At 38.0% G+C, this 25,760-nt stretch overlaps 1 protein-coding gene across 1 annotated transcript; it reads right to left on the bottom strand.

The window, feature by feature from the left end:
• Positions 1-19,444: 19,444 nt before the first annotated feature.
• PCDH20 (protocadherin 20) lies at positions 19,445-25,423 on the bottom strand. The gene is made up of 2 exons (XM_023621678.2): positions 24,585-25,423; positions 19,445-23,545 (listed from the first exon to the last, which is right to left on the bottom strand). Exons 1-2 carry the CDS (start codon positions 24,714-24,716, stop codon positions 20,819-20,821), a joined length of 2,859 nt encoding a protein of 952 aa, XP_023477446.2. The 5' UTR covers positions 24,717-25,423; the 3' UTR covers positions 19,445-20,818.
• Between the last annotated feature and the right edge of the window lie 337 nt (positions 25,424-25,760).

A 25,760-nucleotide genomic window follows, 5' to 3' on the forward strand; every position in this document is an offset into this window, starting at 1 on the left:
TGAGCTGGCATCTGTGGCCATCTTCCTCTACATTTTTTATATGTGGGATGCATGCCACAGCATGGCTTGACAAGCGGTGAGTAGGTCCACACCCAGGAGTCAAACCGGCAAACCCTGGGCCACTGAAGCAGAATGTGTGAACTTAACTGCTGCACCACCAGGCAGGCCCCCTAAATTTTATTTTTATTTTATTTTTTAAAATTATTGTATTGAGGTCATAATGATTCAGAACATTCTGAACTTTCAGGTGTACATTGTTATCAGTTTCCGTATAGATCGTATTGTGAGCACCACTAATAGTCTAATTTTTATCCATTACCATATATATGCACCCTTTTACCCCTTTCACTCACCACCCAACCTCCTTCCCCTCTGGTAACCACTAATATGTTCTCTTTGTCCATGTGTTTATCTTCCACATATGAGTGAAATCATGTGATGTTTGTCCTTCTCTGTCTGAGTTATTTCGCTCAACATCATACCGTCAAGGTCTTTCCATGTTGTTGCGAATGGGGCAATTCCATTTTTTCATGGTTGAGTAGTATTCTGTTGTATTTTATTCCATGTCTTCCTTATCCATTCATCAGTTGATGGGCAGTTGGGTTGCTTCCACCTCTTGGCTATTGTGAATAATGCTGCAATAAACATAGGGATGCACAAATCTCTTTGAATTGTTGATTTCAAGTTCTTTGGATAAATATCCTGCAGTGGGTTAACTGGGTCATATGGTATTTCTATTTTTAGTTTTTTGAGGACTCTCCATACTGTTTTCCATAGTGACTGCACCAGTTTGCATTCCCACCAGCGGTGTATGAATGTTCTCCTTTCTGCACATCCTCTCCAACATTTGTTATTTTTTGTCTGGGTAATTATAACCATTCTAACAGGTGTAAGGTGATATCTTATTGCAGTTTTGATTTGCATTTCCCTAATGATTAGTGACATTGAACATCTTTTCATGTGGCTATTGGCTATCTGTATATCTTCTTTGAAAAAATGTTTGTTCATATCCTCCGCCCATTTTTTGATCAGGTTGTTTTTTTGTTGTTGTTGAGTTGTGTGAGTTCTTTATATACTTTATAGATTAACCCCTTGTCAGATATATGATTTGCAAACATTTTCTCCCAGTTGGTGGGTTTTCTTTTCGTTTTGTTCATAGTTTCCTTTGCCTTGCAGAAACTCTTTAGTCTGATGTAGTCCCATTTGTTTATTTTTTCTTTTGTTCCCCTTGCCTGACTAGACATGGTATTTGAAAAGATGCTGCTAAGACTGATGTCAAAGAGTGTACTGCCTATATTTTCCTCTCGGAGTTTTATGGTTTCAGGTCTTACCTTCAAGTCTTTAATCCATTTTGAGTTAATTTTTGTGCATGGTGTTAGATAATGGTCTACTTTCATTCTTTTGCATGTGGTTGTCCCGTTTTCCCAACACCATTTATTGAAAAGAAAAAGTCCTAAATTTTAAAAGACCATTCCATCAAGGCACCTAACATTATCTGAAGAATTTCCACAAATTCTTAATGTTTTTCTTTTCTGAGAAGAAAAGAGAAACAATCTTTTCAAAATTGAAACAAAAATCTAGATTTGTAAAATGATGAAAAGATCGTGATTCGATTGATAATTACAAACACAAAAACAGTTATTAAATTTTGCTCTGTCATTCCTCTAAAGTTCATATCAGAATTTGTAATGTAAAATGTAAAAATGAATAATTTTATTTTGTCATTTTATGCTAACTTTTAAAAAATCTCTAAAATTGAAGAATATTTAGGTGAAATGTAGTGCTCATAATAAAAAAATAAGCTTGAGGCTTACATTAGTCCATTTATTACAAATAAGATTATAATGCAGTCAAAGTCTTGTGCATGAGTCAATTGACTCTGACTTATAGCTTCATTCCAAGCCACACATAGTCTTTTGCAAACACATTCTGTTCAATTGTGTCTTCACACCAGATTATAGATGATTTGAGTACAAAAGCCAATTGTGTAATACATATTGTATTTTATTAAGCTTAGATGTCATTGATTATAACATGCAGCACTAAGACAGCAAAAAAAAATACTAATTGCAAGTGTAAAATCCATCTTTATTTCAGAGATGGTACACATGCAAAATTTTGCATCTTAGAATTAATGAAATATGATCGTAACACCTCTATGATCGACCCCTGGATCCTCCATGAAGCTTTAAAATTATATACCTCTGGCCTTGAGCCTTCATCCTCTTCCTTCAGCTCTTGAATTCAGCCAAACCCATAATTAATACCTTTCAGAGGGACTGGAGTAAAAATATTCAGACTTCAATCCTTTGTGTAACTTACTCTCCTTACAATAAACTAAGTATCCTCACTATCTCCTTCTCCCAGGTTCCCACCTCCCATTCTCTATGGCACCAGCAGGAGTTATTTTGTTTAACCTTATATGCCCCGCTCTGTCTTTTCCTAGTCTACACTGAAGATGTAGGCCTATTCACGCATCTATTCAACCCACATTGTCTTTTCCTTTGAGCCTGTTTCCTGCTTCTCTCTCCCCTAGATTTTTAACTTTCCTGACCCACACTCTGTTCTGTTTGTAGCAGGTATATATTTTACTGTTTATATACTCAAGTGTGCAAAACGTAACTGCATGTTCCTATAATCCAATATAACTTTTATTTTAAACCTCATTCCACTCTGTAATGGAAAACTTAATCTTTCCAATTCAAAGTAAACTCAGTAAAATTTGTTATTTCTGTCTAATATCGGCTTATACTTGAATCATGTTAAGATTTAAATGTATTTCTGAGGTTTTCTCCTTGCCCTTCCATCATGAAGCTACTTAAATTATAAGCTCTGCCAGGCACACCTGTTGCTAGAAGGTCAGTGTAGAGATGGGGCTCTCTAGATTCTTCAGAATATAAAACATCTGAAATCTTACATATGGGCACAAGAATGGCAAGCTGCATGGAATTAAAGTACATTATTCCATTTCCATTTTGCCTTCTGGTGCCAATGACCCACTAATAAATGAGTTATGTCTTCACGAGATTTCCAGTGGGCATGGGCCAGACTGCATTCAACAAGCCATCTCACAGCAGGCCCAAGAGCTTTCTCTCAGTTAACTTCTATACCTTATTTGGAGACAAGGAGAGCTTTCAGATACCACTCCACTCCACAGACTCAGACAACGTGGATGATCTCGAGGCATCACAAGCCTTCAAATGTCACACATCTCCATAATGAGATTTCTACCCTTCAGTGCCAGGTTTTTGTGTCTACCTCAACTGAACTCAGTGTAGGAGCACAGCTTGTCCCTGCTCATGGATTTCAACCTTGAAGGTGGATTCTAGGCTGAGAGTCGGAGGAAATGAATTTACACTCCCACCTCACCCCCCACCCTTACCCCCCACCACACACATGAATTACTTCTGACACATTAGCTTCCTTTCCAAAACTGTCTCTCTTCCTTTACAAATTCTAAACGTTTTCTAGTTCAGAGATTTCAGAGAAGTACTTCTTTGGCAAGCACATGTGGACTTTAGAATTTTATACCTAGAAACAGAATATGTGGGGTCTTTTCTCTCTGACTTTAATCTGACTATTTCTCTCTACAGTGAATGGTGTTCCTGGGTCCTGCACTATGAATTTCTGTGGTCATGGGGTAGCAGGAAAAAGACTCTACAATTACTGTCTCGGATTATTATTCTGGAACTCTCAGTTAACATCTTCACACTCTTCTTTCACTCTTTCTTTCATTTCGTAACTAAGCAGAAACATAGCTTTTTCCAGAGAGCACTGCTACCCTAAAGCCCACTAAATTCTCTGTTTTCCTCATGTGACTCAGGGTCAAGAGATGCAAAGTGTCTTCTTTATTCCACAATGCTGGGAACACCTGTCATCCCTCCAACCTGGTGTGGAAACTCCTGCTACTGAAGGATGCAAGACACTCATATAATAGAATTTCAAAGTGGACACTGATGTAATGAGATACAATTGACATCACTTTTCAAACTGCAAAAACAAAGGTGGGAATTTTCAAACAATTTACATATATCCAGTTACGTGACTTTAAATTCACATTTAATTTATGGATATAGATGAGTTAAGACTGAGAGGATTAATGAAAAAGTATTTTGGTTTGAAACAGTGTTTTGATATTTAGAGTTGACAAAACATGTTTTTTAAATTTTAAATTTTTAAAAAATTACTTTAAGATTCACCAGAAGAAGTCACAAGGCCTCTGTGATTTTTAATTTGGAGACAGTGAGTAAATGAATAAATACTAAGGAACAATGGGAAGTAGAAAAAAGTTTTACATGTTCATACTACAAGCAGTATTTTAGAATGAATGATTTATATTTTGCTAAACTTTTCTTTGTCACCTCAATGTCCCCTGTCCTTCCTACTTATTCACCAAAGATATGGCATATTCTTCTTAGTCTTTCCTACCTCCTACAATCCTACCACTCTTACAGGTTACTTTACCATCCATGTAGTTAATCCAGCCAGCATTCTAGCATTTCATTATCTTATCTCCAGTGATCGTCTCACCTCCACTGTTTAAATCCCCCTCCGCCGTGGTCACACTTTGGACCGTGTGGTCAGCCAGAACTCGTCCATGTCTACAATAATAAATAAATCGTTTTGTCTGACCATAACCATCTCAGTTAATTTAAATAAATCAATTGTTCCACCTTATTATATATTTTTAATGTATATGATCCTCTAATTCCTTCATAGCAACTCTCTCTAGTCAGAAATTTTTTACGTCTTTCCTAAGTTTCACTATTTCATCCACTTCAACCACCCTCTTTCTAGTATCTTCATCTCATTTGTTCTGTTTCCTTTTCATCACTCACGTCTAGCAAATCTCAGCCTTGGTTGGGATTCATATATCTCTTTTCTCCATGTCTGCATCTGTACATATGAACAGAGATTTAGAAGATTACAAAATCATGACAATTCATGTTCAAAGCATCCATTGGTGTCCTTTCCATATCAGCTCCTTTTCCCTTTACTTGAAAGTGGTTATTTCAAACATCCTTCACTGTGCACAAATTTCTAACTCTCTCATCTCCCCTTAAGTCTCAACAGATGATTTCATCTTTCTCCTTCTTTCTACTTTACAGAGAGAATAGGTTATCACTCACTTAAGTTCCTTCAACCAACTCTACAGTTTCACCCATCTGCCATTGCACCCATTTTTGGCTTCTTCCTCATTGCAGTGAGGCATCTTTCATCCTGACTACAGCTGTTACCTCTACCTCTTCTTTGGATAACATGCTCTTCTGAATTATCTTCAACTTGAGCTATTGATTCTTCTCTCTTTTCTCCTTGCAAATCTCCTTTCCCTTGATTACACCGCATCCAATATTTTGTTTTATGGGAGGCAGATGGAAAGAAAACATCCTCCAACCATACATCCCTCTTCTACTTTGCCCTATGTGTTTTCTCTCTCTCAAAGCCAAATTTCCTAAAGGGAATTGTGTGTCCTTATTCATGTTCTACTAACTCCAAATTCTACTGTAATTTTGCCTTCACACCCGCCACTTCACTGAAACTCCTCTTGTCGAGGCCACAGTGACCTCTTTACTGCTAGATCAATCTGACATTTTAGAATACACGAATCATTTTCACTTACATTCTTTTCTATTGGTAATTTTCCAAAATTTAAGTATTATTCATATTTTCTGGACAAAAAAACTGATATTCTGAAAGCTAATTTGGTCAAGATCACAAATTTATAATGACAGGTGGCAAAAGTTGATCTTGAACCAAGGAACTCTGACTCAGGTTCCCATATTTTGCCATGATAAAACAAAGAAAGTCACATATCTTCTCCTAATCATTACTCCACAGATACTTGCAATTTATTTTTTACTTAAAATCGTAGATTCCCATGGCCTACATTGATAGCAGAGGCCACAGTGTCTAAAGTTTTTAATAATTTAAGATAATCCAGAAATTTGGGGGGAAAGGGGAAGCTAATGAGAAAAGTTTTGTGTAATGAATTTCTGAGAAAAAAATAAGGACATGTAACCTGTTAGAGATAGACTGTTCCTCCTAAGGAATATAAATTGACTCATGCAAAAATATAAAGGGAAAGATTGAAAGAGTAAAATCTCACTCATTGTTAGGAACTAGATAAGCTAAATATTGAATTATCAATCATCAATCTGATTTGGAAGGAAAACTCCAAATTTTTCTCTTTTCCTTCATAACTTTCTTTTTATTGAGGAAGCTACATTTTGGTGATAAGAAAGTCACGCAGAAGAATAGCTATAATCCACAAAAATTTTTCGTTCATTGCTATGGTATAGATCTATGCAAAATGCCCTGGAAGCAGAAGAAAATAAGCTTCAACGGTGGGCTTTTCAGAAGAAATGGCACTTGAGCTGAGACTTAATGGATCGTAGATGCTTTTCAGGTGGATAAGGGAAGAAAGGGCATCTAAATGGAGGGACCAGCTTCTGCAAAATGCAGGATGTGGATTCCAATGAAGTATTAGCCAAGACTTTGAGAAATATAATTACCAGGGTGACAATTCAAAATAGTTTTCAGGAACAAAAACAACAGAGGAGACTTACTGTTCACACAATGGAAAATCTCCAGAGTGGCTGGTTTCATGCACAGATGGACCGGAGGATTTAAAAGATGCCATCAGTTCTCTGTTTTGTTTTTCTCTCCTCTCTTTCTCTCCCTTTCTTTCTTTCTCCTCTTTCCTTCCTCCCCTCCCTCTCTGACTTTCTCTTTTGTCTTCTGTGTTAGCCTGATCCTCAGACAGGCTCTTACAACAGAGAAACCAAAATAACCACCAGCAGCACTAAGCTAAAGTCATCCCCATAGTATTGGATTACAAAGTGTGTATTCATTTTATGACTAATCTCTCTGTGCTTGAATCCAAAATTCTTGATAATATGCCCCCTGTTGCCCTGTCCCACTTCATTTTCTGTTTTCTATCCATATTTCAGTTATGCACATAGCAGGTTAAGAAACCCTGCTCTAGATGAATGGGGAGCCTTTGTCAGGAGTGTTATAAATCAATATGTGAGAAAGCCAAGATAGCTCTAGTGATTACAGGAATAAAACAGGGAGACCACAAAGTGCTATGTAGTTTGTGATGATTCAGACAGATACTGTGTACTCTTTACTGTGTTTATATCATAATTTATTTAACCAATTATATATTAATGTAAATGTAGAGGGTTTTTTCCCATTATTATTAAACTCTGCAATAAGTATGCTGTACACACAACTTTGAAGCTATTTTCTTTGGTTATATTTTTAGAAGTAGAAGTGAAAAGGAAAAGAATAATGCACATTTTAAAATATATACATATTGGCCAAGAGCCCTCCAGAAAAACTTTCCCAGTTTTTACTTGCATCAGCAATCTACTTGTTTCAACTTTCCAGCAGCATAGACTCCCTGAAATTACATATCTTTGTATTGTGAATATGATAATACGATTCTATTGGTAGAGAATTTCTTTGTGTATATTTTTACAAAGCAAGATTTATCCATAATTGTCTTCTGTGTCCATTCATGGTTTGGTTAGTAAAGGGTGGCAGAGATAGTTGTCTCAACATGTTTACTATCTTATGACAATTTCTTATCATAAAATGTATCAAGAGTGTTACTTCAAGCAGTGTGACAGTTGTAAGAGAGAATTGACAAATTCTACATTTTTATAAAAACAATAGGTTAGCAGTGCAGATTAGAAAGAAAGGAGTCAAATGAAGACGGCATATATTACTGGCATCATGTCTCAGATGGAAGGGCCAGAAAAACAAATGAGAGAACCATTTGGATGTAATTAGGGAGCAGGAGGCAGGGAAAAGAAGGACAAAGTCTGTAAACTAAGGAACAGCTGATGCCCCTATAGTCCAAGCTCCCCAAATGTTTCAGCTTGCCTTTCCTGCTTGTTCTGCTGTAACAATATGTGTGGACTCTCATGAAATGTACTCGGCCTTGAGATTATTAATAATTTTGAAACTGAAACCAGCTGCATACAAAATACTGTAAACCAAATGCTTGAATTGATTCTCTTGGCTTTATTCTCCCTCTATTAAGACATTCATCTCATTAAATTGCAGTTTGATTTTCAGTGTCCTTAACTAAACCCTGAGCTCCAAAGAATAGTTCCAGTTACACATTTTTAAAGTGCCTCTGTGCATGCTACATACTAGATGCTTAATGAGAATTTTTAATAAATTAATTTATGAACTAATTTGCACGTCTTAGTGTGTTTCCCTACCATCCTCCCAGTCAAAGCAATTGAAACCCAAAATAATACCCACTACCTTTATTATCAGTTCATTCTACAAACATTTAGTGCTAGGTCCTGAGGGTACAAAAATTGGCCCTGGAGGGGCCGGCCCGGTCGCACAGTGGTTAAGTTAGCATGTTCCACTTCGGCGGCCTGGGGTTCGCTGGTTCAGATCTCGGGTGCAGACATGGCACCGCTTGTCAAGCCATGCTGTGGTAGGCATCCCACATATAAAGTAGAGGAAGATGGGCACTGATGTTAGCTCAGGGCCAGTCTTCCTCAGCAAAAAGAGGAGGATTGTTGGCAGATGTTAGCTCAGGGCTAATCTTCCTCAAAAAAAATTGGCCCTGGAAATTTCTATGCCCTTGATGTGTCACACTTTAAATAAGGTGGGGCAGGCAAAAGGAAGTAAGAAGGGAGGTGATATTTGACCATTGACTACCATGCACAAGGCATAATGTTAGCCACTTTACGAGAGCATTGTCTCTAATCCTCCAACCAACGCCAGGGTCATCCTTGTATGTACATTCAGGGAAAATGTGGCTCATAGATACTTATGAAGTTTCCCCAAGGTTTTAACACCAGTAGTCGGATGATCCAGGATGTAAACCCATCTTTTCTTTAACTTGTTGATGTTTCCGGTCCTTTTTCACTTCATCAGGCAAGGCAGTATTCTCCTGTTTCTTTTTGGTCACGTAAAATGGGAGGATCACTATGAGATCCTCATCAGCACATCTTTCATTCCTAACAATTAAAATTGCTAGTAATTCTATTTTGTTTACTTCAGATTTTCATGCCTACAATATACTTTTCTATGTTTTTCTCCTTCATTTTATAATCTTCCTCCTTACTAGACAATTCTCATATTGGTAGTTGAAACAGAGTTTACAGCTCCTGGGAAAGAAAGCCTCCTGAATAATTACATTTTTTGCCCCAGTGGCCATACATTATACTCCCGCTACCCACTCCCTCACTTGTGTCCTCTCAAGCATGTCCTACCCGGTACCTGGACAACAAGGGTATGTAAGATGGTGGGGCAGATCATTGCTGTTCTCAGTGCAGCCCCTTCTCAGAGCACTACTCCCAGGTTCAGCTCTAAGCCTCTGCTATACTGCCTTATAAAGTCAAGACATAATGGTTTTCTTCTAAAGTACGTAACTACTCTACTTTATGTGTTAGGGCTACATGCCATTCATGCATGCATGCATGCGTGCATTCATCCCACAAAGATTTTTATGCAGTCTCTACTATGTACCAGACATTATTCTTGGTTCTAGAACTACAGCCTAAAAAAAAAAAAGAAGACAAAGTTGCTGTGATCATCAGGCTTACATTCCAGTAATCATCCTAGTCTGAAATTTCCAAAAGGTAGACATACTAGTACCATTCTAATTACTTTGTCTGCTTTTGATGAGGAGGAGGACAATGTGCTGTTGATGATGGGAATGAAAAAAGATGTGATTCATGTTTATTTATAGGTTCAGTCTTTAGGTGATATTGGCTTTAGTGTTCTATTCTATTGCAGGTTGGATGGGATGCCAGTGATGAGAAAAATCCCAAATAGGCTGGATGTTATAGTACCAAGTAAAAACGGCAAATTATAGGGATAATGGGACTCTAAACTGATGATTCTCAAACTTTGCTGCACATTCAAATCACCTGGGGGAACTTTCAGAAAATTCTGACTTCCATCCAATACTCCATCCTAATTAAATCAGAAAGTCAGGGAGTAGGACCCAGGAGACAGTCTTTGGTTTTTAACTCCCTAGGTTATTTCAACATGCAGACAAGTTTGAGAGCCAGTGATCCAAACTCATTTTTTATCAACCTTTAATGTACATACAAGTCAACTGGGATGTTATTAAATACAGATTCTAGTTTAGTGGATCTGTGGTAGGCTCAAGATTCTTCATGTCTAACAAGCAATCAGATGCTGCTGCTGATCTGCCTACCACACCTTGAGTAGCAAGGCTCTAAACAACTCTTCTAACCATCTCAGGACTGTAAAAGCTCTCTCGCTAGCTGCCAGCATTTTTCTGAGCAGTGTTTACCCCAAATCCCATTCAGGATACTGGAGTCAAGTCAGTGTTCCACAACAGGGACTGCTCAAAAAACGTTCAAGGAAGACACTCTCCAATTTTGTAGGTTTTTCTGACAAGGTCAAAAAAAATAAAACCCTCCCAACCTAAGCACTTGGGAATGTTGATCTCCTTCAAGTTCTTCAGGAATGACCATCAACAGTACTTGGCTCATGTTTAACCAACTAAACCTCTGGGAAGTGAAGAAAAATCCAGGCTTTTCAAATCTATGTGAAACCCCAGTTTTGTAGCTTCTTCATATCCTAAATGTGTTTCATAAGTAAATAACCCAAGTACAAATTATTCTGCAACCTAGTGGGTGATTAGGCAAGTGATAGGAAAGATAAGATCTTTTTTCTGAAAGCGTAGCTAGAATTGGATAACATGTAGAAATGAGATATCTAGTTCCATGAGTGCTCATCCCAATTTCTTTCTAAAATGTGATCACGTATGGTCCTGTCTCTCCACCCAAATTCTTTCTTGATTAACTATGTGAAAATTTTATTCTTGGGATATATTTTTCCTGTTTGGATTTTAAATTTATTTGAACCACTGCCCCCAGTTTTTTCTAGGTTAGAATTTTGAACAAAAACCTTACCGTGATCAAAAATGACTGACATAAAAAAAAAAGGACTGACATACAAAATGAAAGAGAAATGTACACGTTTAAGAAAGAAACCTGTCTTTTTGCGCAACGAGGAAAAACATGACTTTGCATTTTAGCCTCTCAGTCACAGGAGTTCTGATATGAATCCAAAACATTTGATTGCAGTTGCAAAATGATATCATTTTACCAGTACCGAATGTATTCTATAATATGGTCCTATGTACGATGTATTGGATATGCCAATAGTAAACGCCCAATAAAAAGTCAGTGCATACTCAATCAATGATTCTAATGAACTTCATCTTCTACTGTGAATTTACTGTGAGTGAAGCAGCTTTTGAATAGGAAGTAGAGTTGGTAGAAAACTGGAATAAGAATGTATTTAAAAAGAAAAAACTTCCCAAAGTGCTTGTTTTCAGAGCATTAGAGATTACAAGTCACTGTAAACGATCCATCGATTGAAGAAACTCATCCACTAGAAAAGCTATTTTGTCTGCAATGACAAAAAACAGAATACATTTTAACACGCATCTTTTTTCATCAGAGGGACCTTCTACATATGTAATCACAACACATCCACCCACGGTATATCTCCATTACAAATATCAGTCATTCACTTCATCTCATCCCAAATTGGGTCTAAGATGAATTCAACAATTCAGCACTATTCATTCCAGCTCCAGTCAACTGAAAAAGTCTTTTATGGAAATAAAAACACCTCTGGTTTTCTGTTTCTTTTTGCAATTTAGTAAAAGTAGAATGAACATAGAGTCTAACTGGCAGAGTCACACTGCCTAGAACACAGTAGGCTCACATTACATGATTTTATTTTCCTTGTATATTTATGTTGATTATTTTAAGATTTTTTCTTTCCTTAGAAAATTATAATTAGTTATGTACTTAACACCCGTGTTTTGTAAAGAAAAATTCAAACCTCTGTTGTAAAAGTTACCCAAATAAAATCATGTTTTGTTAGTGAGTCAACTAAACTCAGCCTTTAAGGCTGCATAATGTATTTTTCAGGATACTAAAGTAGTTTTCTATTACTGCTTTAACAAATTATCACAAAATTAGCAGCTTTCATAACGCCCATTTATTAATCTCATCTGTAGTCAGACGTCTGGGTACAGAGTAGCTTAGCAGGTCCTCTGCTTAATGTTTTGCAATGCAGAAATCAAGGTGTCAGCAGAGCTGTTTTGCTTTCTGGAAGCTCAGCAGATGAATCTACTTCCAAGTTCATGCAGGTTGTTGGTGAATTCAGTTCCGTGTGGTTATAAGACTGTAGTCTTGTTTCCTTGCTGTCAGATGCCTTTCTATTTTGTCAAGGCTAGATCTCTCCCTATTTTAAAATGTATACTGTCAATTACATTTGCAAGGGCCCTTTTGCCACATAACATAATATATTCATAGGTTCCATGCATTACAGCAAGGGCATCTTTGGGCGACTATTCTGCCTATCATAGGCTAAGTGGATTCGGAGAATATTGAGCTTCCCTTATGAAAGACCAACAGGATGATTGCTCATAATCAAGGAAGCACAAAGGGGAAGAAAACATTGATGTCTTGATTCCTCCTGGCTCCATGAAAGAGATGTTTTGTGAGTTTTCATAGATATTTTACCTTTCTCTTCAGACATGTACATTCACCACTAAGGTCTTTTAGAAATCATCTCCAATTGGGCTAATTGGCATTCCCCATCAAAAGGTTTGACTGGGAATATTGGTCTGTCATGGCGCTTCAAACAGTATGTCCCAAGTCAAGCATAAAGCAGAAAAAAGGAATTAACTTGATTCACTTAAGTTGTATTAAATCTCTTATTTCAAAGACTCTTATAAGCCAATTTATCCTCAGTTATTCTTCACAGAAATCTGTACATTCAATTGCTAAATAAATTTGTAAATGAGATGATAAAAAATGGTTATGTTCTATAGTGCTTTTGGTAGGAAAAAATCCTTTGTAGGACTAGATTGAGAAATCAAACATATGCAGGATAGTTGCCTTTGCTAAATTTGAATGCTTAGATGATTCAATGTAAGTAATTTAAGGATAGGCTAAATACCTGTTATTGAAATTCTTCTCCTTGCAGTGAATTTTAACCGCTACTTACAAGAAAATCTGTAAATCAAATGGAAATTTTTACTGTGGAAAAAAATGATTGAAAGGATCATAAATGGAAAGCTGTCTCAACATAAAGCAGTAGTGTTTTTTAGCACCTGGTTTATAGTTAGCATTGCCCACATTCATTTGACTTTGAAAATGTTTCAGGTTTTATAATTTAACTATAAAAATGTGAAGAAAAGTCGTTTCCCAGTTTCAGAAGGCAGCGGTGGAGGGTAAGGCAGGAAGTTGGGTGGGTGATGTTTTTCAAAAGGAAAAAATTTAAACGAATTTTAAAATTATTCTTCAGTTATTTTTTTTCGTTTGCCCATTTCACTCTGCCTTTAAAGTACAATGTTTTTTCCTATGAATTTTCTAGACTTCCCTTCTCTGGCGTATTTTTTTCTTCATAATGAAATGGAGGATTCAGACTGTATGTTCTGTAATTTTTATACATTAACATTAAAATGTCCTCTGATCATACATTTCACCAGATCTCATAACTTTGAAAAATACTATTACATAGTATTATTTGAAAGATTTACATAACAATTCCCAAAGTAAATTTTACACTCCATTAAATCAAACTTCATGTTGCCAGGAAAGCTCCTTAAGAAAGCTTATTAACAGAAAACTGAGAATTTTAAATGATATAATGTATAATTACAAAATAGAAATCAGTGCTATTTTTGATGTACAGTGGCAGGGTTACTTGTGCATTGTAGAGTCAATATCATAATTACATTTTAATTATGCTGAAATGTAAATTTATGATCTTTCTGAGGCGAGTAGCTGGTTCACAGTGCCCAGTGCATCCATTTGTTTAATCTTTTAAGTGAAAAAGTTGTACTCGAGAGTTATAGAGAATTTCAATTTTCAAAGTGAGTAAAAGAAATATATGTTATAAAAGTCTTTAAATTTACCCACTCTATCTGTAGAAAATACTCAACCCCTATTTTGTAATTCACATACATTGTGAAGATTATATTCCTCCAATAATTTTGAAAGTCTCCTTACTAGCTTCCAGTATGTGGCACACATCTCTAGGTAGCTCTTTCACCTGTCTTCATGAGCCTTGTCTCTCTCCAGTAGAGGTGCACAAGTTAAGAGGCACAGGTGAAGAATAGATGGGAGGAGGAACAAATTCATCCCTAGGGGTGTGGAGTTTACATTAGTTTTCCCAAACCAAAGAACCAAAGGGTAATCTTTTTGAGGATGGAAGAAAACTTACCCTTTTGCTGAGCACAATGTCTTACTTGTAATAGGTGTAGGCTAATAGTAAATTGTTTAGTAAATAAATAGTTGATGATAATAGTTTTTATCTTTGTGGAGGTTTCAGGGTATTGTACCCAAAACTGTAAGGAGAAGGACAATAATCCAACATTCCTTTGAGGTTGTAAATTTTGTGATTTAGTGAGTTCCTAACATTCAGTCACCAGGTTTATCTTCATTTAACTTTTGTACATATCTTTGTTTCAATTCAATCACATCCCTTGTATACACACTTGAAACTGCCTTTTCTATATCTAATATATACATGAATTTTGCCTAAGTAGATGTTTATTCCCATATTATAAATAAAGTTTATTCCATTTATCTCTAAAGCTCTTAAAATTTTCCTTGATTATTCTCACCTATCCTCTAATCTCCTAAAGTTTTGTTTTCTTACTATTTTCTTGCAATTATTATATTTGTCAAATACATAATTTTACAAATTTCTATCTTTTTGTCTTCTATATTATTCTCTGAGGTATAAGTAACTTTATTTTTAAAATTGTATCTGTTTTTTCATCCACATGCATTCAGGGAAGAGATATGATTTTTAATAATTCATTTTGATAATTAGCTTTGATTGGCCTCATTTTTAGATGAAATTTCATCTCAGAGAATTTTTTTTTAACATTTGGTATACTGTCTTTATAAGTATAACCCTTTGGTTAACTTTTGAATGAAAGCAAAATTAAAAATGTGTTTTAAGGGAAATATTTGAAGGAACAGTAAGTCTGCTATTTCCAGTAAGATTCTAAATATTTTTCACATTCATGATTGCTGTTTTCTCTTCTAATCCTCTCAGTTGTCCAATTTTTTTCTTAATATTCTATGTCTTAGTTGCCTTAACTGTAAAACGAGGAGGTTGGACTGAATTATCTCTGAAGTTTCATGGTCTGATAACTTAAATCAAGTCCTGGCCCTTGCAGGACTTCCAAATGAAAAAGGACCTATGAACTCATCATGAGAAAAAAAGGAAAAAGAAAGTCAGCCTAAGAAATGGCTAATGAGGATAAATATATCAGAGTGTGTTGAGCACATAGGCTTCAATCTAAAACAGTATCAGATTTATGAAGTTTGGTTTACTGTTTCATGAATTTGTAATAAAAACATTGGTTGAATGAATTTGATGAAAGAATGAGTGAAAAACCTGCTCAGACAACCTTGTGGCACACTATTTAATTCCAATAGCAATATAATAGCTAATATTTGTGGAGCACTTCATTTGTGTGAAATATTTTGCATAAATTAACATTTTATTTTCAAACTTATACCATGAGATAGAGTGAGTTCATAATTTCTGTATAGACGGTCTTAGGAGGGGCAACTTTTTGGAAGAGAGGACAAATGACTTTTCTTGAAAGTCAGACTGCATATAATACTGTTTTTACTGTGTTTCTAGTTAGTCTGGGTTTGAAACTTCCACCAGTTGGTACTAGATACTATTGAATTCTTCATATACACAAGATAAACTGAGGCATAAGATATATTAAATGACTTGTTTCGTCCAAAAGTGATGTTAAACCTCAGGGCCTGTGTGCTTCTTAGCCCTATCTATTTCACTTGCTCATATTTCCTGGATCTTGTTCAGAATTGCCCGCAACAGACATATCGTTCTTTCTTGACATTCACACACTTGAAATTATATTTACATCTTATATTGTCCAAGTGACGTTTAGTCTTTTTTCTTAAATTTTTAACATGACTCTTGTGCATGTGGAGATTTTTAGTGCAAATACAAACAAAATATTGCAAATGCCTTAGCTAAAATATTCTTGATGAGGTCAACCTCATGTTGGAATATCTACCACATGGGCACACAGTAATGTTTGTTAAATTGAATAGAATCAACAATCATAAATATGAAATAAACTGAGTAAATTAGTGTCTTTATAATTCCATCTGTGTCATAAAACCCAACATTAGAATGGGGGTTACAGCTCCAGTGCCTTCATTGCTGATTTAATGTTTAGTAAATGAGTTCCCTATCCTTTTCAAATTTGTAAAATAGGCTTGAAAGCAGATTATGAAAATTGTGAACTTCCTAGTCTATCACATGTGGATTAAATCTTATTGGTATCACAAGTTTCTTTATCAGCTTTAAATTATTTACCTACAATATTCTGTACTATATCTCTTTTATACTCACTAATTTCAGACCCCATATTTCACTTAAATTGTCACAACTACCTTCTAACCAGTCTTCATAATCTTATTTAACACAAACTCCACACATGGCTAAAGTGGTCTTTTTAAAACACAAATTCCCAGGTCAAAATCCTTAAAATTCCCATCAACTTTGAGATAGAATTGAAAGCTCCAAGTATGACATGAGTCCCTTCATTATTTGCAGTACACTTACATCTCCAAGCTCATTGTTAATAATACCTTTCATTCTCTTTATCCTTTCAGCCACGAAGATTGAAAATATTTGTGGCTCTTCAATCATGACATGCTCCCTTTCATATGTGTGTCTTGCACACTATTCCTTTTTCTTCAGATATTATTCTCTCTCCTTCTTCCCACTTTCCCCTGGCCAAATTCTCCTTTTTTATACTCAACTTAGACACTACCTCCTCTGAAAGGGCCCAAATTAGAAATCACCTTCTTTGGAAAGCTTTCTCCAACACTTTGCAAAATTGGGTTTAGTCCTGTTCACATGGCATCCTGGAAACAGGCATTTATTCCAAACAATGTTTTGAGATTGAAGGTTCTCTTATTGGCCTTCCACACCATAATCTAAATTGATCAAGGATCTCTGTCTTGTTCTCAGTTAAATCCCTGGTAATTAAGAGTACTAAAATAAATGTGTATGGAATGAAAGACTGTATGATTTCTTTTTAAATTATCATAGTATTCTTACCTCCTGACATTGGTGGGTTTAGTCTTAAAGCTTACCCAATTTTGTTTTATATCTTTAAAGGAATACATTCCCAATTTAGCGATTTATCAGAGAAAAAATTCTACCATTTTAAGAACAAATATATACAATGATGGACATTTAGAAAGTAATTACAGACTGTATGTATGTATATGTTATCTGAAAAATATACATGATCTTTTTTATCAGAAATGGAAATTACTAGAAAAAGTATTATGGTGGGTCTTTTTTGCTCAGGAATTACCAATTTTTTAATTGATTTATTTTTTTCCCCTGGTTTGAGCATACTTGCATGACAATTCTCTTCCTTTCAATAAATATTTACTGACAACTCACACTGTAAAGGCACATTGTTAAGTAGAGACTGCACAAGTTAGCAAAAGGGTATTTTGCAGCAATTGACTGCTTTCTTGCCGTGAACAAGTCTACCTTAGGAGAAAGAAAAGGCTTAGATATCTATGTCTTTGGCCTCCATGAGCTGAGGCTGCCCAATTGAGTCAAAGAACACCATATGCTCAGTGCTGCCCTTGCATTACATTGTCCATTGTCTGCCAAAGGTCAGGACCTACAGAGTCCTCACTTCACTGAGGCGAGGGTGGAACCTGAGTCTCCAGGGGAGAGGCTTGCATCATTCCTCCTTTTACAGTTGTCAGTGGAGACGTTTTCTGGGAGCGCAAATTAGAAACCTTATGAGAGATCTTACGGCAATCAAGTCAACTTCATACACCACGCCTTACATTGCTTCAGAGATGTTATTTTATAGCAAGATCATGCCTCGTGTTTCATAGAACACATGCAGAGCTCCCGAAACACAAAGGATTTGGATCTTTTTTAAATACTCTAACACTACAAAACTGTTTTAAAAGAAACATTTGTTTTTCCTTTTCCTTTTTAACCACCATTGATAGAGGCAACTGCCAAGAAAACTTTTCTTTTTATTAATAGGGTCAGCGAATCTACTCTAAAGAGTCAAATAATGTAAATTGTTTTTTCCTCTGTAGCTGAAATTGCTATGTTGGTTCTAAATTTCCCAATCCAAATTAATGAACAATTTTCTCTGTAGTATAAGAAGGGATTTGGCACTGCAAAGATCAGAGCAATCTCTTCTTCATTAAATTGGGCAAAGAAAACTCACTGGTTCTCAAACTGTTAAATGGATATTAGGGTTTTTAATGAATGGAACTTTTATTTTTGTGCCAGCTCAACTACCAACATTGACATGATTAGCATACATTTTGGCAACTCTTCTAGCACAAGGTGTTAGTAAAAAGGGGCTTTTATCTTTGAGCTTAATTTACTTTAACTTTCCTTGTTATAAATGTTTTTAATGTGAATGAGAAGTTTTTGTAAAGGAAATCCTGCTACAAGAAGTTATTCAGAAATACGTCTTTATATTAATGTTACAGGCGTTTTTCATGCTGGAGATGAAGTCCATACCCCAAAACACATGAACCTTCTCCAAATTTAGAAATGAATAGAATATTTTGTTATTTATACTGACGGTTAAATCAACGCACTTATGGAGGATTTTTTTTTTATTAATGATGCTTCTTGTTTCATATGTAGTTCCTTCCTTTAAAAGAGAGAAATAAGTTATTTAAAAAAAAAAAAGACTGGTAGAGGATGGTTTCCCCCATTGCTGTACATCAATTATGCGTGAAAAGTTTTACGAGTTAAATGATCTTAGCTTAGGTGCCTCTCATACGAAAGGAAATTCAAATAAAAATATATTTCCTTTTTGTAACAAACACTACTGCCTCATATGCTTATTATTTTATTTATTCAAATTGTCAAGTTGAAGAAATCAAGGAAAATGAGTTAATACAAATTCAAAAGGTCTTGGGTGTTTGCATTCAATTTTTTTTTTTGCGATGTATTTTTATTTTGAAATTTATTGAAAGCTATTGTAACACAGCTAACAAGAGGATTTGCTATAAGTATGTAGTAAAATGAAGGTTTATAATTGATAGTAAATCAACAATAAATTAATATGCATGTGCACATGCATGAGTATAAATTTTCATATGAACTTCTATCAAACATATAGGCATACTCTCTATTATACATATGTCTATAACTGCACACATATTTAATAATTTACCCAATATTTAATTGAGTAATGAATTAGTTTAATATAAACTTTAGCATAACAGAATATCTAGTTTACCCATATTTATCTCTAAAAGCAAACAAATGCCAGTAACAGGCACTTCAGTGAAAGAACAAGCCCATGTACAAATATAAAATGGTAAAAATGAGAAAGAAATTATGAAAATATATACCTTTAATTTGCAGACATATAAACACTTTTGGTACAGTACAGACACATGATGCCAAAAAGTAGAATGATCCAGTTTAAGCTAACACTTACATTCCTTGTTTACACAGATAATTTTGCTATAGCTCTCATATAAAATAAACTCGCCAGCTTACACGATGAAGTGACAGTGATCAATCACTGATAACCAGCTTGCTTCATTGCAAAGGATTCGGTAAAGTCTAAATTATCAAAGAAATCTGCTGCTGGGCTTACAAATAAACTCTTGGACTGAATCCAAAGCCACAGAAAGGAAGCCAGAAATGGTAGCCAACAGACCTAAACAACATCAAAAAGATAAATATAACTTTCACGTAAAAGGCCCAACTAAAACAACCAGTAGTGTACACCAGCTTCTAGAATAATTCTGTTTTAATATGATTTCTTATTTTCTTATGTGATGGATCAGTTTAAGCATATAAAAATCTAATATATAACCTAAGTAGAAAGCACTACTGACAAGTTGTGAAAGCACCAGAATGTCGTGAACACCTATGAAGCAACTAAGGATGGAGACATTTCTTTGCTTCTGGCTGTTTTTCTTGGACACAATTTCTAGTTACACTTTCTGTAAGGAAGAATATATATATTTTCCCCTGTAATCATGGCAAGTGCAGTGGTAAAGCAAACAGAAAGCAATTTGAGTACACAGGAAGCGAAATAGTCTTCAACAGGTCAAATCTTTAACACATGGCAATGTTTTCATCCTTGCTAAAAAGGAATTGCACTTCTTTGTAATGCCTTCTCTTTCAAACTATACATGATGTACTTGTGAGGTAATAAACATTCTGTTTACAAATGCCTTTCTTTTCATTCTTATCATACATTTAAGTAGGGGTGAAATTCAATTTACTTTAAGTTCATATTTGTTAAATGTTAAAAACAATATATTTAAAATATACTCTTTCATTAATGTCATGTACAACAACTGTCATGTACAATACCTCAAACAGTTCCCTGTAAAGGAGTAGCTGATGCCCTCTTGTGGTTAAAGGACTTTTTAGACAAAAAATGCAATGTACCATTTTCTTACCTTACTCCCAGGTTTTATCAATCTGCTTGGTGTATGAAAGCTGCAAATCGTGTCCAAGCTTTTTGATAACAGTTCTATAGCTGTTAGTACTAATTTTCATTAAAAAATGCTGTACACATTTTATAGCCTCTGAATTTGAATTTAAAAACCTGTAAACAGCTATTTATAATATAGTACAAGTTATAAATTAGTCGTCCTTCATTGGAACTGCCATTCACCCACTCCTGTTTAGGGGGTGAAGACTACCCAAAGTCAGTTAAAACATCTCTGTGTTATTCCACAATGAAATGTCAAATATTGGAAATATCCATCGGTTTCCTCTCTCCCATACACAAGTCAATTTTTCCTTTTAGTGGAATTTGCACTTCCAGATTTTCATCTTCCCTGTGATGCTTTTTCCCTCTCCTTAAACAGATGTATATGCCCATCACTGTGACAAGTGTGATAGACCCCAAGCTTATTACAGATAGAGCTACTAAGGTGGGCATACAGGACACAGATTCAACCTTCCTATGAGTTGGTTCTATTGAGATCTGTGGTTCTTTCTCCTCTATATTAATTTCTGGTTCCTTCCTTAAAAGACTCTCAATGTAGCTCTCGTTACTGACGGTATCATTAACAAATAGGTTCACCATGACCGTGGAATGGAGAGGTTCGGGATAACCGTGATCACTCACTTTCACCAGTAAACGATGGAGTCCATAATCTGTCTGCAGCAATGCCTCCTCCAAAGTAATGTTACCAGTTTTAGGGTCAATCCTAAAGGACTCAGGCCTAGGACCTCTTCTCCCTATGATGCTGTAAGCTATGACAGCATTCATGCCTGTGTCTTTGTCAACAGCATAGACCTCTGTAACAGGGGAGCCAGGGAGTGTAGAAGGTAGTACCAACAGGTAAGACATGTTAGACTGAGGAAATAAAACAAGAGGAGGGTTGTCATTGATATCTAAAAGGAGAATTGTGATTTTTGCGGTAGAGGAGAGGGCAGGCTCACCCCCATCAACAGCTTCAACCCACAAAGTGTAGGAGCTTTGCTGCTCTCTGTCCAAAGAGACTTTAGCTCTCAGCATGCCCTTTCCTGTGTCTATGACAAAAATATCACTCTGGTTCACTACCGAGAGAGCGACCCATCCATTTCGCCCAGCATCAGCGTCTGTTACACTAATTACTCCAATTTCACCATATCCGGGAAAGTTTTCTGGCACAAAAAAGCTAAAGTCCTTGTTGATGAATCGAGGGCTATTGTCATTTTTATCCAACACTGTGAGAGCTACAGTAGCTACGGATTCTCTGGGTGGCTTTCCAGAGTCCACAGCTCTGACCGTGTACCTGTACTTTTCTTTCTCCTCTCGGTCCAGCTGAGTAGAAACGGTCAGGATTCCTGTGACACTGTCTAAAGAAAAATATGACGGAGCATCAGGTCCCAGGAAATATGAAACTTGGCCTCTCTCTCCACTGTCAGCATCTGTAGCATACAGCTTAGTCAAAAAGGCATTGGGTGTGTTGTTTTCTTCGATGGTTAGTTCTATCAAGGGCTGAAGGAAAATAGGATCATTATCATTGTCATCTAAAAGTTGAACTTTAACAATTTTTTTGACGTGAAATCCCTCAGAGTTCCAGGCCACCACAGCTATTTCGTAGAACTGCTGGAGCTCATAGTCCATAGGTTTTGTGGTTTCCAGCAAATATTCATTATTGTATGGTTTGTAGGGTGACAACCGAAACGGTCCTTCACCATCCAGGTGGCAGTTCACCTTGTATTTCCCTTCTGGATCTCTTATGGTGAAGAATGCAATCGGAGTGTTAACAGGTTCCAGTTCTTTCAGGTAAACAATACCATCCATCTCATTTGCTATATAACGAGGAACAATTTCAGGTGGTCTGAAAATGACTTTGATAATGGACACGAGGGCAGTGATCACAGCAGGGATGCAGCCTGGCCCGTTAGCAAGGATGGTGAGCTTGTGTGTTTGCAGAACAGTTCCCCCAATCTTACTGAAAAGTTTAATGACTCCAGTGGTTTCATCCAGATGGAATAAATCCTTGGATGCTTGTGGAACTTTCTGGCTGTAAGAGTAGGTGATCTGAGCATTGGTTCCCAGGTCTCTATCCACAGCCTGGACAGTTGCAATTGGTGTGCCCACTGTAGCATTCCCATACACAGTGACATTGATTTGTGATTCTGTGAAGAGAGGGCAATTGTCATTAATGTCACTTATGCTAATGGTGAGGGTGGCGCTGCCCAACAGTGGTGGAGACCCACCATCCTCAGCTATGATGATGCTCACATACTGGTCCTGGGTCTCCCTGTCCAACAGTCCCATGACAATTAGGTAGGGGGTGCGCTCCCCATTCTCATTCTCCTCTACGTCCAGGGTGAACATACTGTGGTAGTCCAACAGGCGGTAGGTCTGCACCCCGTTTGTGCCTATATCTGGGTCCATAGCAGGATGCTCTATGGCCAGCCGGGTGTTTACAGGTGCATTTTCTGGGACCCAAACCGAGATCTGGGAAACCGGGAATTGCGGGGCATTGTCATTGATGTCCCGGATAGCGATTTTCACCTTCACAAACCTGAAGTATTCCTGAGGCAGGACCAGAACATCCAGAAGCAAAAGACAAGCATCCGAGGAAGGCGAGGAAGAGATGGAAATGCTGCCGCCCCAGGCAGCCCCACCACCTCCCTCCAGACACAAGGCCTCCCGGTCGATCTCCTGGGCAGAAGTGTGCAGCTCCCCGGAGCGGTTGTCTAGAGTCACGTACTGGCCACTCAGTCCCCGGGAGGCCAGGCTGAAGGACAGGGGAGGGTTCCACTCAGCGCCGGGGCGCTCTGGCGACTGCGACTGCTGGTCCTGCCTCCCCGCTGCCCGAGGCACCAGCCGCAGGTCCTCAGCCAGGCTGCCGATGAGCACCCCCGCGGGCAGTCCCTCGTTCAGGCTGTACAGAAGCTCCGTGGCCCGGCTGTAACTCGCGAGGCAGTTGAAGGGTCCCACGAAGAGAAAAAACAGAAAGAGATGCTGAAAGTGGGGGGAGGGGAGAAGGCTCGTTACACACAAGCGGAAACACAGCGAATGGTGTCAGAAACCAGTGCCCGGGGGTCACGGCTGTTCCAATCCCCATTCCTAGAGTCAAACCCTGTGATCAAAGCCGAGTGAAGAAGAAACTTGCTGCAGGAAGAAATCTATGGGGCAACGTAGTCTCCAAAACTTAATTTTTGCATTCACTTTCTACCCCCTAGCTCGCCATTGCCACTCTCATCCAGTTAACATTCGGATCCCAAACGGTAAAGCGTCGCTGGAAGCGAACGCTGGAGTGGAGAGGACTCTAACTCAGGGACTGCGCAACGCGACAGGAAACCACCGGGGTAGGTTACGGAGGCGGGTGGGGGCCGGTAGTGGAGAGACCGAGAGGTGGCAATTTATCATTTTATTTCTCATTGAAATATTTATACCACTAAGGTCCCCGGAACGCGAAATGTGTTACATTTCTTATTATGAGACCAATAACGATAACAATATCAATAATAATAATATGGAAAACATTGTAACAGTTTCCCCTCAGACCCACCCCCCAACAATAAATAAAAATTTTAGGTCAGAAGAAGGGATTTTCATTTTAGCACCCATCTAAAATCTGATCGAAAGGATCTGGATCTCCGCCCCCTATCAAGCCCTCACTAATCCCCCTCCCCTAGGGGAAAAGAAGTAAACGCGGAAAACGATTATGCAAAAGCAATTTGTCAATTGCAGAAGCCAGTCAGCCAGACGCCGGCAGCAAGAAACAGTCTCTGAACCCCCGAATCTAAAATGGATTGACCCCCCCCCACCCCCACCTCATCTGCCTATATTTCTGCTTCAGAAACTTCCTCTCACGGCCCAAGGACTTGACTCTTCCTTGATAAAATGAAGACATTATCCCAAACTCCCTTTCCCTCCCCCAACCTTCCCGTGAAGTTTGAATTAAGGTAAAAGGTTTGCAAAACCATCAAGGAGTAGAAACTGCCTCACAGTCCCGCAACTTGTCGGGGCTGCGGGGCACCTGGACCCCAAACCTTACCGGCAGGGTTCTGTGGCTGCTGCTGCTCCTGGGACGACTTAGATGCCCCATATCCAAGCGCGGGTGCCAGGTCGCCGGGCGCCAGCTCACTGCCAGGGCCCGGGAGCTGCGCGCATTCCCTCGGCCGCGCATTCCCCGAGAGGCTGCAGTCAGCGCGCTCCTGACGGGAGGGCGGCCCAAGACACTCCCTCTCTGTTCATGCAAATCGCTGGGGAACTTCAGCCAATAGTCGCTGGCTCGTCAATTAAGGACTGGAGCTAAAGAGGGGCAGAAGGGCGAGGGGCAAAAGGGCACGGTCATGGTTTCCTGCCCTGGACGCGGGTAAGTCCAGACCCCGCCAGAGGAGCCGGAATACGGGACTTGCCCCTGAAGACTGCGACGAGGCGCCACCGGGTCGGGCACCAGAGCGCGTGCCCACCAACCTCCCTCCTCGCCGCACCAGTCAGAACCCAAGTCCACAGGTTGCCAGCAGGAAAGAGAGAATTAGAATAAACAAATAAGCCTGCATTTATATCTGAATAGAAAGAGGAAGTCGGCTCTACAGAGCAATCAGAGGCGCGATCCCAAAACGCCTGCTTTGCCTCCAGTTCTTCCGAGACGCTTGGATCCAGCAGGGTTTGCACAGAGAAGGAAAATCCACTTTTCTCTGCGGAAGGAAGGAATTTCAAATTCTTTCTAAGGCGGTCTGAACCGGAAAAGCAAATAGATGAATTCGGTGAAGGTTTCGACCTGCTCTAATTTTGAAGCTTCGCTGTCGATGGAGGCAGAGCTTCTGCTAGTCTCCTAGTCGGGGCCGCAAGTGTTTCTGAGTGTCTGCCTTGTGGTCTTACTTTAGAGGCAGCCAAGGCTTCTGGCCAAGGGAAAGAGCCAAGGGGAAAAATGGAAACAATTGTGCAGTTTCAACATATTTCTCTAAGGGGTGATGTTCTTTTTTTTTTTTTTTTTTTTGAGGGCACTCACTGAAGCCTAGGTAAAAAATTGGTTACTTTTCAAATTATTACTTTTTTTTCTTGGAATGCTTACTAGGAAAGTGGTCCTTTAAAAGCAATCGTGGTGGGGTGTGGTGCAAAAATGCTTGGATATCCCGGAAGGCTCTGACATTAAATATCGGTATGACCTGTTTCCTCGTTTGTAAAATCAGGACTGCTGAGGGACCAGTGCATTAAGTCTGTGAAA

Source organism: Equus caballus, chromosome 17 (assembly GCF_041296265.1).
Source record: "Equus caballus isolate H_3958 breed thoroughbred chromosome 17, TB-T2T, whole genome shotgun sequence".
Lineage (NCBI taxonomy): Eukaryota > Metazoa > Chordata > Mammalia > Perissodactyla > Equidae > Equus > Equus caballus.

Excerpts from the sequence above, each read along its gene's own strand:
- PCDH20 (XM_023621678.2), bottom strand. The coding sequence starts at position 24,716 with ATGCGCGGCCGAGGGAATGCGCGCAGCTCCCGGGCCCTGGCAGTGAGC. Across the intron at positions 23,546-24,584 it reads GCAGCCACAGAACCCTGCCG|CATCTCTTTCTGTTTTTTCT; the intron begins GTAAGGTTTGGG and ends CCCCACTTTCAG.